This window comes from Panthera leo, chromosome A1, assembly GCF_018350215.1.
Source record: "Panthera leo isolate Ple1 chromosome A1, P.leo_Ple1_pat1.1, whole genome shotgun sequence".
Classification (NCBI taxonomy): domain Eukaryota; kingdom Metazoa; phylum Chordata; class Mammalia; order Carnivora; family Felidae; genus Panthera; species Panthera leo.
In genome coordinates, this window is record NC_056679.1 from 139,645,355 (window position 1) to 139,659,084 (window position 13,730).

Below are 13,730 nucleotides of genomic sequence, written 5' to 3' on the forward strand. Positions count from 1 at the left end.
AAAAGGAAAGAAGGGGAAAGAAAATCCAGTTGCAGAGACACGGGTCCACTCACACCTCCGCTACCGCCGCCATCTTCCTGCCTGGCCCACTATTTACCCTCCCCTCCCCTTTCCCCTCCCCTTCGTCCTCCCATTCTCCCCCTGCTCCCCGCCCCGTCCCCCTCCCAACGTCTGACGAATCACGCCGAGGGCTGGAGGTCCCCTCCCGCACCCTACCTCCGGTTCTCCCGAGTGACGCCGGGTAGAAAAGTGGGAGGAGCGGAGAAAGGAGAAGGGGTGGGGTCTCCGTTCTGTTGCATTCTGGGAAAGACGCTGCTCCTTGGGCCGTTCAGTCGCCTGGGAGTTGTAGTCACGATCCTGAGGTAACGGGTGAGTGTTCCGCGCCAGCAAGGCTCGTATCCTTAGGGACCGGTGGAGTGGTGGTAGGGCTTCGTTTGACAGTTGTGTGACCCACCTCCTCGGCCACGATTCTATCTCTGCCTAGAGTGTTTATGACGAACCTGCTGAGCTTGCAGGCCCGGACGTGAGATAACTCTCCGCTGAGGATGCCGGGCCTGCCTTCCATGGCGGTTTCCTGGAAGCCGGGGAGTATCGAGCCGCTTTCCTGGGTGGGGATGTACGGGGCTCTTCTGCTTCAGCCACGGGCCAGGGGTTAGCCACCTTTCTAGTGAGAAAGAGGTTTCATTCTGCCAACCCCACCCCCCCCCCCCTGCAAATTTTGACGGTCTTTCATCTCGCTCTTGAGAAGTTAAACTTAGCGCTTGACGTTTCCCGCCTTTGAGAGGAAGAATTTTCAGTCACTTCTAACGTGACCAAGTACTTCGCATTATTAGATTTACAGAGTGTCCTTTTTGTGGAAAGTAAGTTGAAGATATCAAAGAATAAATGACGTTTGTGGAATTTTAAAAGTAAAATGAGAATGTGAAATGATAGCCTGGAGTTTAAGTTTTAAATAAGTATCTTCCTGAAAGCTAGGTTAACCATCTCTACGGACCTATCTCTGTCTGGGACGTAGGGAAGGTTGTAGAGTAGAAATTTTACGAGAAAAACCAAAATGCAGTAGTCTTGTTGAATAATAAGAGATTAGACAAAATAGGACTAGAATTGAAGGGGTGCCTGGGTGGCTCAGTCTGTTGAGTGTCCGCCTCATGCTTTTGGCTCAGGTACTGATTGATCCCAGGCTTATGGGATCCAGCCACCCACCCCTCCTCCCCGGTTGGGCTGGTACTGAGGGTGGAGCCTACTCAAGATTCATTCTCTCCCTCTCTCTCTCCCTCTCTCCCTCCCCCCCCCCCCCCCCCCGCCCCTTTCCTCTGTTCACGCGTTCTGTCTCTAAAATTTAAAAAAAAAATTTTTTTTTTCCTAAGGCTAGAATTAGGAAGACCAAAAGAAGATATAGTAGATCTTGGTCTGTTTTTACATAAATTATAAGGATAATTTTTATTGTGAGATCTTTAATTTTGTAGCTTCAGTTCTTTACGTCTTGTCAATTTCCTAATGATTGCCAACAACAAAATTCATTACTAAACCTTAGAGTACCTGCGCCCTTCAGGGACTGAGGATGGGAGTGAAATTTTGAGTCTAGGGGAAAAGGCACAGTGGCCAGAAATAACTCTGGTAGGATAGAGGCCAACTAACTGGGATCTTTGGGGAAAACCAGAATGATAGGAATTGTCTGAGAAGGACCTGTGGTATCTTTTCATTTGCCTGATGCTTATAGATGCTGAGTCTGTTGTAAATAGGTTACAGATTGTTTTTCCATTGTAAAATCAAATAATCATTATTAACAGCCATTCAGATGAATAAAACCTTGAGATAACGCTTTAGAAAATACTTTGGCAACCTGTTAATTAACACAAAATCCCAAGGTTGTCATTCAAAAGAGAAAAAAACCCATGTAGCATATTTTCCTCTTTATTGAATTACTAAATTATGTCTTTAGAATTTTGAATACTGTAGCAATTAAGTTTTGTTTTCCCTTTTGATTACCTAATACATATGGTTAGATGTAATATTTGATTCTTTAAAGCTCTAGGTTTTATTTTCATTTTATTTTTATTTTAGAGAGAGGGAGGGCGAGCTAGGGGGGAAGTGGGGAAGAGAGAGAGAGAGAGAGAGAATCCCAAGCAGGCTCCACACTCAGTGCTCAGCCGGACCCCACAGCCTTGGGATCATGACCTGAGCTGAAATTAAGAATCGGTTGCTCTACCAACTGAGCCACCCAGAGGCCCCTTAAGCTCTGAATTTTAAAAGGACATTAGTCTTAAGGGAATGATTGTGAATTTGAGAAATCTACTTCATAATGCAACTTAGAATCATGAGAGCATAGAATATGTTTATATTGAAATTGAACTTTTTATCATATTTTAGCATTTCTAAGTTTTGTGTGGTTGCAACCATAATCACTTACATCTCTGAGGTTCCCACTTTATTCAGTAGGAAGTTGTTTCACTGTAGTAGTCTGTTTGTAACTATAGGAGTGGGAGAAGGGGCATTCTGAGAAATCATTTAACATGTATGAAAATCCCATTGTTGAACACCAAACATATTATTTCTATTCAAGGGCATAGCACATGATAAATGTTTAAATGGATGTATTAGACTGAATATATTATTTTGTTCCACTAGAAGGTGAGTTCTGTGGGGACAGGAATTAAAATTTTTTTTCATCCATTTTTTTTCATAACTATTTTCTATCCTTAGTCCCTAAAATAGTGCTCAGCATATATAAGGCATTCATTCCATATAATTCAGGTATTATATCCCATCTTCCAGTTAATGATTTAATTTAACAAACATACAATGTGCAGGATACTATGACTGGGTGATTTTAAAATAGTAAAAAGTTAAAAAAGAGGGGCATGGGGGCTTTTCCTTTAAGGAGATTATAACAGAAAACAAGGTAAGAAAGGTACACATGTAACTTTAATAGCTGAATACTATTTAAGAGAAGGTAAATGACAGACTGGCAATGACAAACTCTCTTCTTTAATCCTGTTTTCTAATCCTGCATCTCTGTAGGCCACTTGCCCCAGGTCTTTTTAGTTAAAACAATAGCTATTTGGAATTTTAAAGAAAAAAGGATTGTCCTTATTTGCTGATCTCCTTATAGGAAGTTATCATGTAAGCTGTGTAATGAATCTTGTCACATTTAAAATAATATAGTAGCACCTGGGTGGCTCCGTGGGTTAAGCTGTTAAGCCTCTGGCCTCTTGGTTGCCACTCAGGTCATGAACACAACACACAGTTGGTGAGATCAAACCCCACTTTGGACTCTGTGCTGACAGCTCAGAGCCTGCGTGGGATTCTCTCTCTCTCTCTCTCTCTCTCTCTCTCCCTCCCTCCCTCCCTCCCTCCCTCCCTCCCCCTCCCTCCCCCCACCTCCCTCTCTCCCTCTCTCTGCCTCTGTCTCGCTCTCACTCTCGCAAAATAAACTTTTTAAAAATAAATAAATAAAATAATATAAATTGACAGATCTTTTATGACTTGTTACTGTGTTTGTGACATTCAGCATGTCCCCTAAATGCAAGTTTAGAAATAAAGCTACTCTTCAAGACTCTTTGCCTTTCCAATTTAACCATAACTGGTTGTTCCTTTAAATGCATTTTTTTTTCATGCATTTTTTCATGCATTTTTAAATGCATTTTTTTTTTGAATACTAATTGATCATATTAGCTTCTCAATGTTCCTGTCAGGACTGTTCAAGAACCATGTAGTTTGTGCCACTATGGTGATTCATGCTAGTTCAGGGTGAGCAAGCAGACAGTTCCTGAGTGTGAATCCTAGTTGGCCATCCTTAATAATCATGATTTTGGATGCATATTTATACTAACTTAATAAATGACATTAGTTTAACTAGTTGCTGTTTATTACTATATATATTCCCAACTATTATGCTGTTAAATACATTTGTAAATGGATATTTGCATGTTTATCAAAATGGATATTCATTTGTATGGTAGTAAATGCGTCTATGTCCTTTTTTTTTTTATATAAAAAATTTTTTTTTAACGTTTATTTATTTTTGAAACAGAGAGAGACAGAGCATGAACGGGGGAGGGTCAGAGAGAGGGGGAGACACAGAATCTGAAACAAGCTCCAGGCTCTGAGCTGCCAGCACAGAGCCTGACGCGGGGCTCGAACTCACAGACCACGAGATCATGACCTGAGTCAAAGTTGGACACTTGACCGACTGAGCCACCCAGGCGCCCCCGCTTTTTTTTTTTTGAGAGAGCAAGTGGGGGAGAGGCCGGAGGTGGTGGGGGGAAGAAAATCCCAAGCAGGCTCCATGCTGACAGCACAGAGACCATTGCAGGGCTTGAACCCATGAACATGAAATCGTGACCTGAGCCAAAATCAAGAGTCCGATACTTAACCCACTGAGCCACCCAGGCGCCTCTCTATGTCCATTTCTGAACAAGTAAACACTAGAAATGTAAAGGGCTACAAGAAATTTGCATTTGCACAAGTAAACACATTCAGAAATGTAAAGGGCTACAAGAAATTTGCATGTTTTCATCTTTTGTGATATTGTACAGAATTATTGTAAAATATCCTTGCAGGCATATTCACAAAAGTGGATATACTAAGTGTGTAAAGTGAATATAGGAATGCTGAAGTGGTTGCTCCCCTTTGTATCTTAATCTTTTCTGTTGGTGCAAAAAAAGATTGTATTTTACCTATCTATAATCAACATCTGGCGTGCATATCTTCCAAATTAACAGTTTTCCAGTTACACCCAAATCATAACAGGTACATTGGTATCTAGTGTAAGCAACCCAAGTATACTAGTCTATGAATGAACTTTAAAGGACTGTCAATTTTCTAAAAGAAAAAGGTAAGTAATTCAGCCAGCAAAATTGAGTTTATTCAAGAATAGCAGAGAAATTGCAGTTTGTGACAAACCATGGGGAACCATAGGCAAGTCCAGAGAACAGAGAAGAGCTTCCATTTATAAAGGAAAGGAGGAAGTTGGGAGGGGTTATTTTCTACAAAAGTTCATTGGGGCAAATGAGAGTTTGAAGTGGTGGTGGCTTCTCATTGGCTGCAGGGGAAGGCAGCTTACTTTTGACAGCAAAAGGCCATCTTCTGTCTTCCTGCTGGACTGTGCAAGCTATGAGTGATGAGTTTGTGAGAGTCCTCTCTCCATGACTTCCCAACTCCAATTTTACTTTAGGTTTCCTTAATGTATTTTCACATTTCCCCCATTTGATAAAGAATTTTCTTTAAAATCATTGCTGATCAAGAGTTGGGCCATTTCTTCCTTATTAGAGTCATTTTTGTCCATCACTGCCAGGAAGGACCTTTTCTGGGTGTCATGTCTGCAGATTGGAAACCTTTGAGGCCACTTTTGAGTGACTAGAGGTAGGAGGGAGAACTCTCAGGCATTTCCCATTTAAAGTCTGTATCTTATTAGGTTGTATCTGTTGGAGATCATCTTGAAATGCGGAACCAGCATCACTCTTTGGAGTATACCATTTCTACAAAGGTTTGGTAGGCTACAGTATATAATCTAAAAATGATTTTACAAAATAAATAAGAATAATGACCCTAGTTTGTATATTAGTTCTAAACCAGGAGCCCAGACCTGAAGATAGCCAGCTAAAGAGATCAAAGGGCCATAGATGGTCAGGTGGAATTTGTTGTAGTCAGTATGCTTGTTCTGTAATTTTATGGACGTGGGATTTTACTTCTCCAGAGGAATTTAGGTGCATGGATCTGAGCGTTAGAAAGACCATCAGTGCTACTTTTGGCCACGGTAGTTAGTTGGAGGGTTTCCACAAATTTCGCCGGTTGAGTTTTGATGATGCAGTTGGTTGGTGTGACTGGTTCTGAACAATGAGGATGATAGCAGTGAAAATGCTGTAGAACTGGCCAAACAGCATAGACTTGCTGTAATATTTGACCAGCATAATGGGTTTCCCAGTCACTGTGGAGCTCAGGTAGGGTTCCCCAAATAGGGATGATTTTTTCCCAATAGGATATTAGCTACTGAAGAAGCAGTAGCTTGTCTACATGGAAGGGCTTCAAACCAGTGGGAAAACCTGCAAATCATTACCAAGATATATTTGTGTTCATGAGATGGGTGGGTAGCTGAGTACAGCCCGTTTAGAAGACCTCAGTCCTTTAGATAATTTAAAGTGCCCAGGAGCAGTGTGGACAGAATGCTTGGGTGATTTTTTGAAGAGGGCATCTTGCTGGACAAAGGGGAAATCTTCCTGGTGGACTATGCAAGCTTCCACAAGTGGTATGTGGGTGTTAGTCTTCCCTTCATGGCTTCATGAATCCCAAGTTTGAATTATGCTTCCTTAACACATTTTCACAAGATCTACCAGATTTTTTGAATAGTAGAACAAATTTTTGCACTTGGTGAAAGAAAAAGACCAAAAATTGACCATAAAATCTAGTTGAATAAAAAACTTGTAATTAATCTGACCAGATTATGTGCACTCTTTCCATATGAAGGGTCCTCTCAGCCAGCCAGCTGCAGAATTTCTCTCTTCTTGCTGCATATGCTGATACTATTTTCTTTCTCCTTATTTCTCCCCTTCCCTTGCATTACCATTGTTTATATGTGTTGTGTTTTACTACTGTCTGTTAATATTTTCCCTCTTGTATTACTTCTCTACCATAGCAGTCATTGGCAGCAGTGATGGGAAAAGCAGAGGAAGGAATAGGTGAGAAAGAGTGAGAAGCTAGGAGAAAAAATCTGTAATGGAACCTTCCATCCTCTTTTAATTGACTCATAGGAAGAAGGAAAGGAAGCTTATGTTATACCTACTCTTAATTTTTACTTCACTCTTGTTTCCTGCCCCAGTATCCCAAGAGCCCCTAATCCTCTCACATTTTTTCCGGCCTTGTGATTGCTCTTTGTATCCTGGTCTCAAATAAGAGGCTTGATGTTTTCTTCCTACATCTTAATCTCATATTTTTGTTTTCCTCCAAGGGGAATAATTATGATTCTAAATGACTAGTAGCAGTAAGTTAAGTTATCCCTGATACAGAGCACAGGCACTGTCAATGCTTACTTTTCTTGCTTAACCCACACTCTGTTTGGGTCAAAAGACTTTTATTAACATCAGTTATTATTATATTATACGTATACAGCTAGGTCTTATTCTATTACTCTGATCCCTAAGGTGACTTTGTAAATATGTCTTGGACTCCCTTGTATATTGATCTTTAACTCAAGGACAACTGTATAGGGTGGGGGTGTACTCACTGATAACCTTAATGCATTGCATGCACTTACTTAGGAATATGTCATATCCCATAGAAAGTTCTAATACTTGGCAATAAGACAGGGATTTCAGAAACAGAATTTCAAAGGGCATGTAGGGCTACCCTTTTATCTCATTTCCTGTTGTACAGAGGAGAGCCAAGCCAGGCATGTTCCAAGCAGAAATATTCATTCTTACTGTTGAATAAAATTGAAATTGTATTCCTTTATCCTTTATTTTACATCTGTTTGGTTTTGTGGGATAAAAACTTGTCAGGGGTATTTGGTATTTCATGGGTTTCACTATAACAGTAAAAAATCCTTTAGTCTAAAAAGTACACTATGCATCTATTATGGATGAACAGTGCTATTAATATCCACTCTCTCCATCTACACATTTTGTTTTTTACCCTCAAGCTTTTGAGTCTCTAACTTTTAACCTCTTTTCCTGTTACATTGAGAAATTCTTTTGTTAAAGTCAGACTATTTAAGCAGTATGGTATTTTTAAATATTGGTAGGATCCTCATGATAGTTATTTTGTAAATGTGTTTTGCTTCCTGTTTTTCTCCCCAGCCCTTTCATTGTTTCACTTTTACTGTAATTTCAGATCCTCTTCTCCTTAGTCAAGTAAGCTGAAAAATACTGTTATATAACTATACATGTTGTTATGGTGGTACAGTTTATGAACATACAGCTTATCTTCATCCTCATTTAAGGTATTAAGACCTGCTCTATGATGATCCTGATTGGGATGCTTTAAAAATAAGAGATATATACCACATATTCCATGGATTCATTGTTTTCTAGCATTTTACTGTCTAGGAATACAGGCAATACTTAAGTGTATAAAGATATTGATTTGGTTTTAATAGTGACCATATTATTAAAGAGCAAGTAAAGATTTAAATTGCTTATCACATAATGTTCACTAAATATTTAAAGATGAATGAAGTAAGTTTAGGTGGTTGATGATTAAAGGGAAGCTGTAGGAACCACAATTAACAAGGCTGAGAAGAAAAGTAACTAACAGGTTAAAATTAATGAGAGACTAAAGAACCAAATTCCATCATAGCTTTTTGTAAGGAACAAGTATCATTTGTTAAGAACCTACTCAATGTTAGACATTGTTTTACATCTATTACATCTAGTATTCACAAAAATCTTGCAAAATACACGTTCTTCTTTTACATATAAAGAAATTAATGTTCATAGAAGTTAAATAAGTTGACCAAAGTCAAGGTAATTAATAGTCTAGCTCAGACTTTTAAACTCAGAGACTTATAATATACTTTCAATATATATAAAATTGATTTTAGACTAAAAAAAAACCAAAAACAAAGACAACTATTATCCTGAAATGATTAAACATTTGAGTATCTATTAGAGCCCAATTACATCCTAGTTTGTTGCATAGTTTTTCTTTAGTTTGAAATTTTTCTTTTGAAGAAAATTCATCCACACACATTTTTAAGCTGCAATGGTGTATTATGTAGGCACTTTTCAATTTTTTTTCTATCATGACTAAAGAGGTATGCTAGCAAGTCTGTTTTAAGTTTTTTTTTTTTTTTTTTTAATGTTTGTTTATTTTTGAGAGAGAGAGCCAGGGAGCGACAGAGAGAGGGAGGTGGACAGGCTGTATGTTGTCAGCGAAGAGCCGGATGCAGGGCTCGATCCTGTGAACCGTGAGATTGACCTGAGCCAAAGTCTGAATCTCAGCTGACTGAGCCACACAGGTGCCCCAGCAGGTCTGTGTCTTAATTATCCATAAATAATTTAAGTGATCTAATTTACAATCATTCTTTTGTCTAATGTTGATAAAGGAATTATATATTGCTTTAACTCTTAGTATATCAGGAAAAATAGTCATGGGTGTCATCATATTTTTTTATATTTTTGAGTAATTTTGAGAAGTAACAAACAAGGGATAGTGGACAGTAACTTTATTAGGAATTGTAATAAATATTGAGACCTAGTAAACAAATTTTTATTCTATATTTTCCTGAAATGAGTAATGAATGTCCTTTGAAAGCAAGTAGCTGCTCATCAATGTCTATACACAATCCTGGGAACTATGCATCCTATAAATAAAGATTCCAGATATTATATGCATCTTTAAATTGATTCTAGCTTATCATTATGTTTAGTTCTTTGTCGTGGGCTTATATATCAAAATGTAGTAACATTTGAAACTTGTTCAATAACTGTTGAAAACTGACATCTCATAATCTTTTTAGACAGAAGTCATCCATATTCTTTCCTCCATAATTGTAAAATATTTTCATTTTTATATTTATAAACACTACTTACAAGTACAAGTCAAATAAGATTTTCATTTCTATATTTATTTCCTTCATCTATTTCCTTCCTGACTTTGCATACACATCTACCTTAGTCATTTGTTGACTTACAAACTGTGTTAAATAACTTTTAGTGCACAAATACCATAAAGGATGAAAGAACACTGCCATGGTCCTATTAGCAAGTTGGGATATTCCAAATTCTTGTTGCATAATACTGTGTGATGAAGACCTTCCCGTTGGATGACTAACTGGATAGGAATGCCATATTTGCTTTTCTTAAAAATTCATTGCTGGGGCACTGGGTGGCTCACTTGGTTAAGTGTCCAACTTCTGCTCAGGTCATGATCTCTCAGTTACATGGGTTTGAGCCCCGCATCAGGCTCTGTGCTGATAGCTCAGAGCCTGGAGCCTGCTTCAGATTCTGTGTCTCCCTCTCTCTCTGCCCCTCCCATGCTCACACTATGTGTCTGTCGCTCTCAAAAATAAACAATACTTTTTTTTTTTTTTTTTTTGCAAACTGGTGCAGCTGCTCTGGAAAACAGTGTGAAGATTCCTCAAAAAATTAAAAATAAAACTACCCTACCATCCAGCAATAGCACTATTAGGAATTTATCCAAGGGATACAGGAGTGCTGATTCATAGGGGCACATGTACCCCAATGTTTATAGCATCACTTTCAAAAATAGCCAAATTATGGAAAGAGCCTAAATGTCCATCAACTGATGAATGAATAAAGAAGATGTGGTTTATATACACAATGGAATACTATTTGGCAATGAGAAATAATGAAATCATGCCATTTATAGCAACATGGATGAAACTGGAAGGTATTATGCTGAGTGAAATAAGTCAGTCAGAGAAGGACAGATACCATGGTTTCACTCATATGTGGATCTTGAGAAACTTAACAGAAGACCATGGGAGAAGGGAGGGGGAAAAATAGTTACAAACAGAGAGAGAGGGAGGCAAACCATAAGAGACTCTTAAATACAGAGAACAAACTGAGGGTGGATCAGAGGAGGTGGAGGAGGGGGAAAATGGATGATGGGCATTGAGAAGGGCACTTGTTGGGATGAGCACTGGGTGTTGCATGTAAGTGATGAACCACGGGAATCACCCCAAAAAACGAGAGCACACTTTACACGCTGTATGTAGGCCAATTTGACAATAAATTATATTTAAAAAAAAAGTTAAACCTACACAGAAGCAAGAAATGTATTATTAATTGTTGGATCAATTGTAGCAATAATTAATAATTAAACTCAAAGATTAAGAACTAAAAAAATTTAAAGAAAATAAAAATTAAAAAAGTTGTTTACTCATTGATTCTTAAGTTTGAGAAAATATCTATTTGAGTCATCTGAAAATTCATGATCTGAAATTTTGCTTGCATCAGTCAAGCAAAATAATGAGCAATTTCAGCATCATCATAGTCTAGAGTGCTGTTAGTTTCTTTGCATTCATCTTTTGATTTGTCTAATAATTGTGCTCAGTATGGGCAGAAAATGTAAAATTCAGAACTTTCAACTATGTTTAGCTTTTATTAAAAGCTTTCATCAGTGAGGGGCGCCTGGGTGGCTCAGGCGGTTGGGTGACCAACTTCGGCTCAGGTCATGATCTCGCCGTCCGTGAGTTTGAGCCCCGCGTCGGGCTCTGTGCTGACAGCTCAGAGCCTGGAGCCTGTTTTGGATTCTGTGTCTCCCTCTCATTCTGACCTTCCCCCATTCATGCTCTGTCTCTCTCTGTCTCTCAAATGAATAAACGTTTAGAAAAAAAAAAAAAAGGCTTTCATCAGTGAAAGTTTCTACCTCCCGCTCCCTCTTGCAAAAATGGTGTCTCTGTACTTCTCTTACGCTTTCTTTCAAAGATATAATATAGTGGGCAACACAATTAGAAAACTGAAGTATGCTGTTATAATGATGATTTATTTCACTACCAGGTCATTTCTAGGTGATTCCATTATTTCATTTTCTTATGATTTTATCTTTTAGCATAAGTTGTGAATAATGATTAAATAATTCCTAGGATAATGAAATAGCAAAATACTCAAGATACAGGAAAATAAGATCCCTAAAATAACATAATGCATTTTCCATTTCTAAAGGGATCACTATAATGTATCTTCAGTTTATAAAAGCATCAAGTGAACTTTATTGTGTTAAAAAATGAATATTTTGTTCTTCGGAAGGTTTCTAAGTTCTTTTTCTTTGGAAGATAGGAAATACCAGTGCTGATAATAAATTTCAAAGAAGAAATTCAAAAACTGAAGCTGGGTCTAACAGATCCTTGTATACTAGAGGTTAATATAACTTTGTTCCTTAATTTACATTATAACTGAACACAAACTAGTTTGTATTTCTTTTTCCTATCTCAAGTGAAAGTGTTAACCATTGTAATTCCAAAATAATAATAATTTGACCAAATGAGGCATTCATCTTAAAAATCAAAGTACAGATTGTTAAATTAGTTCATTTATCTTTATCCAATCCAGTGAATTTTTTGCATTAAAAAATAGATGTATAAAGTATAAAAGTTGATATATAAAATCATTTATAAAGTTTATAATATTTTCCCATTGAGAATAGTTAATTTTTATACATAAGAAAAGCATGGCTATTATGGCATCCCACCATAACAAGCATTTAATGATAGAACCACACTTTATAAATCATGATCTGAGAGAATTATCAAAAACCAAAGTGAAGTCAAGAGGATCAGTGCCCTCCATGTAGTAATATTTACTTTTGTCCTGAAGCAGACATGTGAAAAGATGTGTGAAGAAATGCTAGTAAATTCCAGAGATGAAGGCCTTTTCCAAAAATATCCCTGTTTCTTTCTACTGATTATTGCTAGTTTTTTTTATGGAATAAGAACCCAAACTATTTTGTGATTAACATTAGTGTATGATACTGTAGACAGAAGTTAAATAGGTGTGTAATTTAAACATTTTGTTAGTGATATTCTTGAAAAAAGGGTTGGGAATTTTTTAAGCCATGGAAAGTATTTTTTTCCTTCCTCATTAACGGGGTATTTTAGGGAAAAAAATGTAAATATATGCAGTATAGGGGTGGAAGAGGATGAGGAAGGCAGTGCTGCTGTATATCAAGGGACAGAGAAAATCTTTCAGATATTTAAAACGGCAGATGAAGGGGCACCTGGGTGGCTCAGTCGGTTGAGTGTCTGACTTCGGCTCAGGTCATGATCTTACGGCTCGTGAGTTCAAGCCCCGCGTCGGGTTCTGTGCTGACTGCCGGGAGCTTGGATCCTGCTTTGGATTCTGTGTCTCCTTCTCTCTCCCTCAAGAATAAATAAATGTTTTTTAAAAATAAATAAAAAATAAAAGGGAACATGAAGAAGCAGGCGTAAGGGAAAGTGTTCACAGAAAATACAGGAACCTGGTCTAGCTCTGTCCTTTGAAGGAAGGGATGTACCTGGACACATCATGGCCAAACTGATGAAAACCAAAAATTAGGAGAAAAACTTGAACGCAGTCAGAAAAGGCACATTACATAGAAAGAACAACAATTTGAACTATCATGATCTTAACAAATAATGGAGGCTGAAAAACTGTGAAGCTACATCTTTAAAGTACTGAAAGAAAAAAAGCTTGTCAGTTCTATACCTGATGGAAATACCTTTCAAGAATAAAGATAAAATAAGTCTGCTGGCATACTGATTAGGAATGTAGGCTCTGGAGGAGCGCCTGAGGCTGAGTATCCAACTCTTAATCTTGGCTCAGGTCATGATCTCACCGTACATGAGACTGAGCCCTGCATCAGGCTCTGTACTGATGGTGAGGAGCCTTCTTGGGATTCTCTCCACCCCCCCCTTTCTGCCCCTCTCCTGCTCACTTGCTCTCAAAATAAATAAAACATTTTTAAAATTGTAGGCTCTAGAGACAGAATCTTGGATTTGAATTTCAGCTTGGACGCCTCTGGTGGTCATGGATGAATTACATAAATTCTCTAAAGTTCAGTCTCCTTATGTATTTTACTAACATATATACTTTATTGGGATAATACCTAAATTAGTAAGTAATTGAGAAAAATAAATGAGAGAATGCTTTTTAAGCCCTTAGTACCTGCTTGACATATGTTAAGTTGTTAGAAAGTGTTAGTTATCATTTATTCATATGTATTTTTAGCTAGTGTAGCCAACCTTTATGGAATTTTACGCTATTTTTATCCCTCCCCTCACCCCAGCTTTAGAG

General features: G+C 37.9%; 2 protein-coding genes across 6 annotated transcripts in view; one reads left to right on the forward strand and one right to left on the reverse strand.

Annotated features, from left to right (window-relative positions):
* Positions 1-481, reverse strand: part of CERT1 (ceramide transporter 1) — a 105,780-nt gene extending 105,299 nt beyond the window's left edge. Inside the window, exon 1 of one of the 3 annotated variants that reach the window (XM_042941244.1) lies at positions 217-458. In XM_042941244.1, coding sequence (XP_042797178.1) covers positions 217-299 — 83 coding nt within the window. In that variant the 5' untranslated portion in view covers positions 300-458. Of the gene's footprint in view, positions 1-216 lie in introns of all 3 variants that reach the window. The other 2 variants (XM_042941249.1, XM_042941258.1) reach the window with 2 other exon arrangements.
* Positions 289-13,730, forward strand: part of POLK (DNA polymerase kappa) — a 71,588-nt gene continuing 58,146 nt past the window's right edge. For 2 of the 3 annotated variants that reach the window (XM_042941196.1, XM_042941235.1), the window contains exon 1: positions 289-369. The gene's annotated coding sequence lies outside the window, so the exon portion shown is untranslated. Of the gene's footprint in view, positions 370-556; positions 861-13,730 lie in introns of those variants that run through there. The other variant, XM_042941206.1, reaches the window with a different exon arrangement.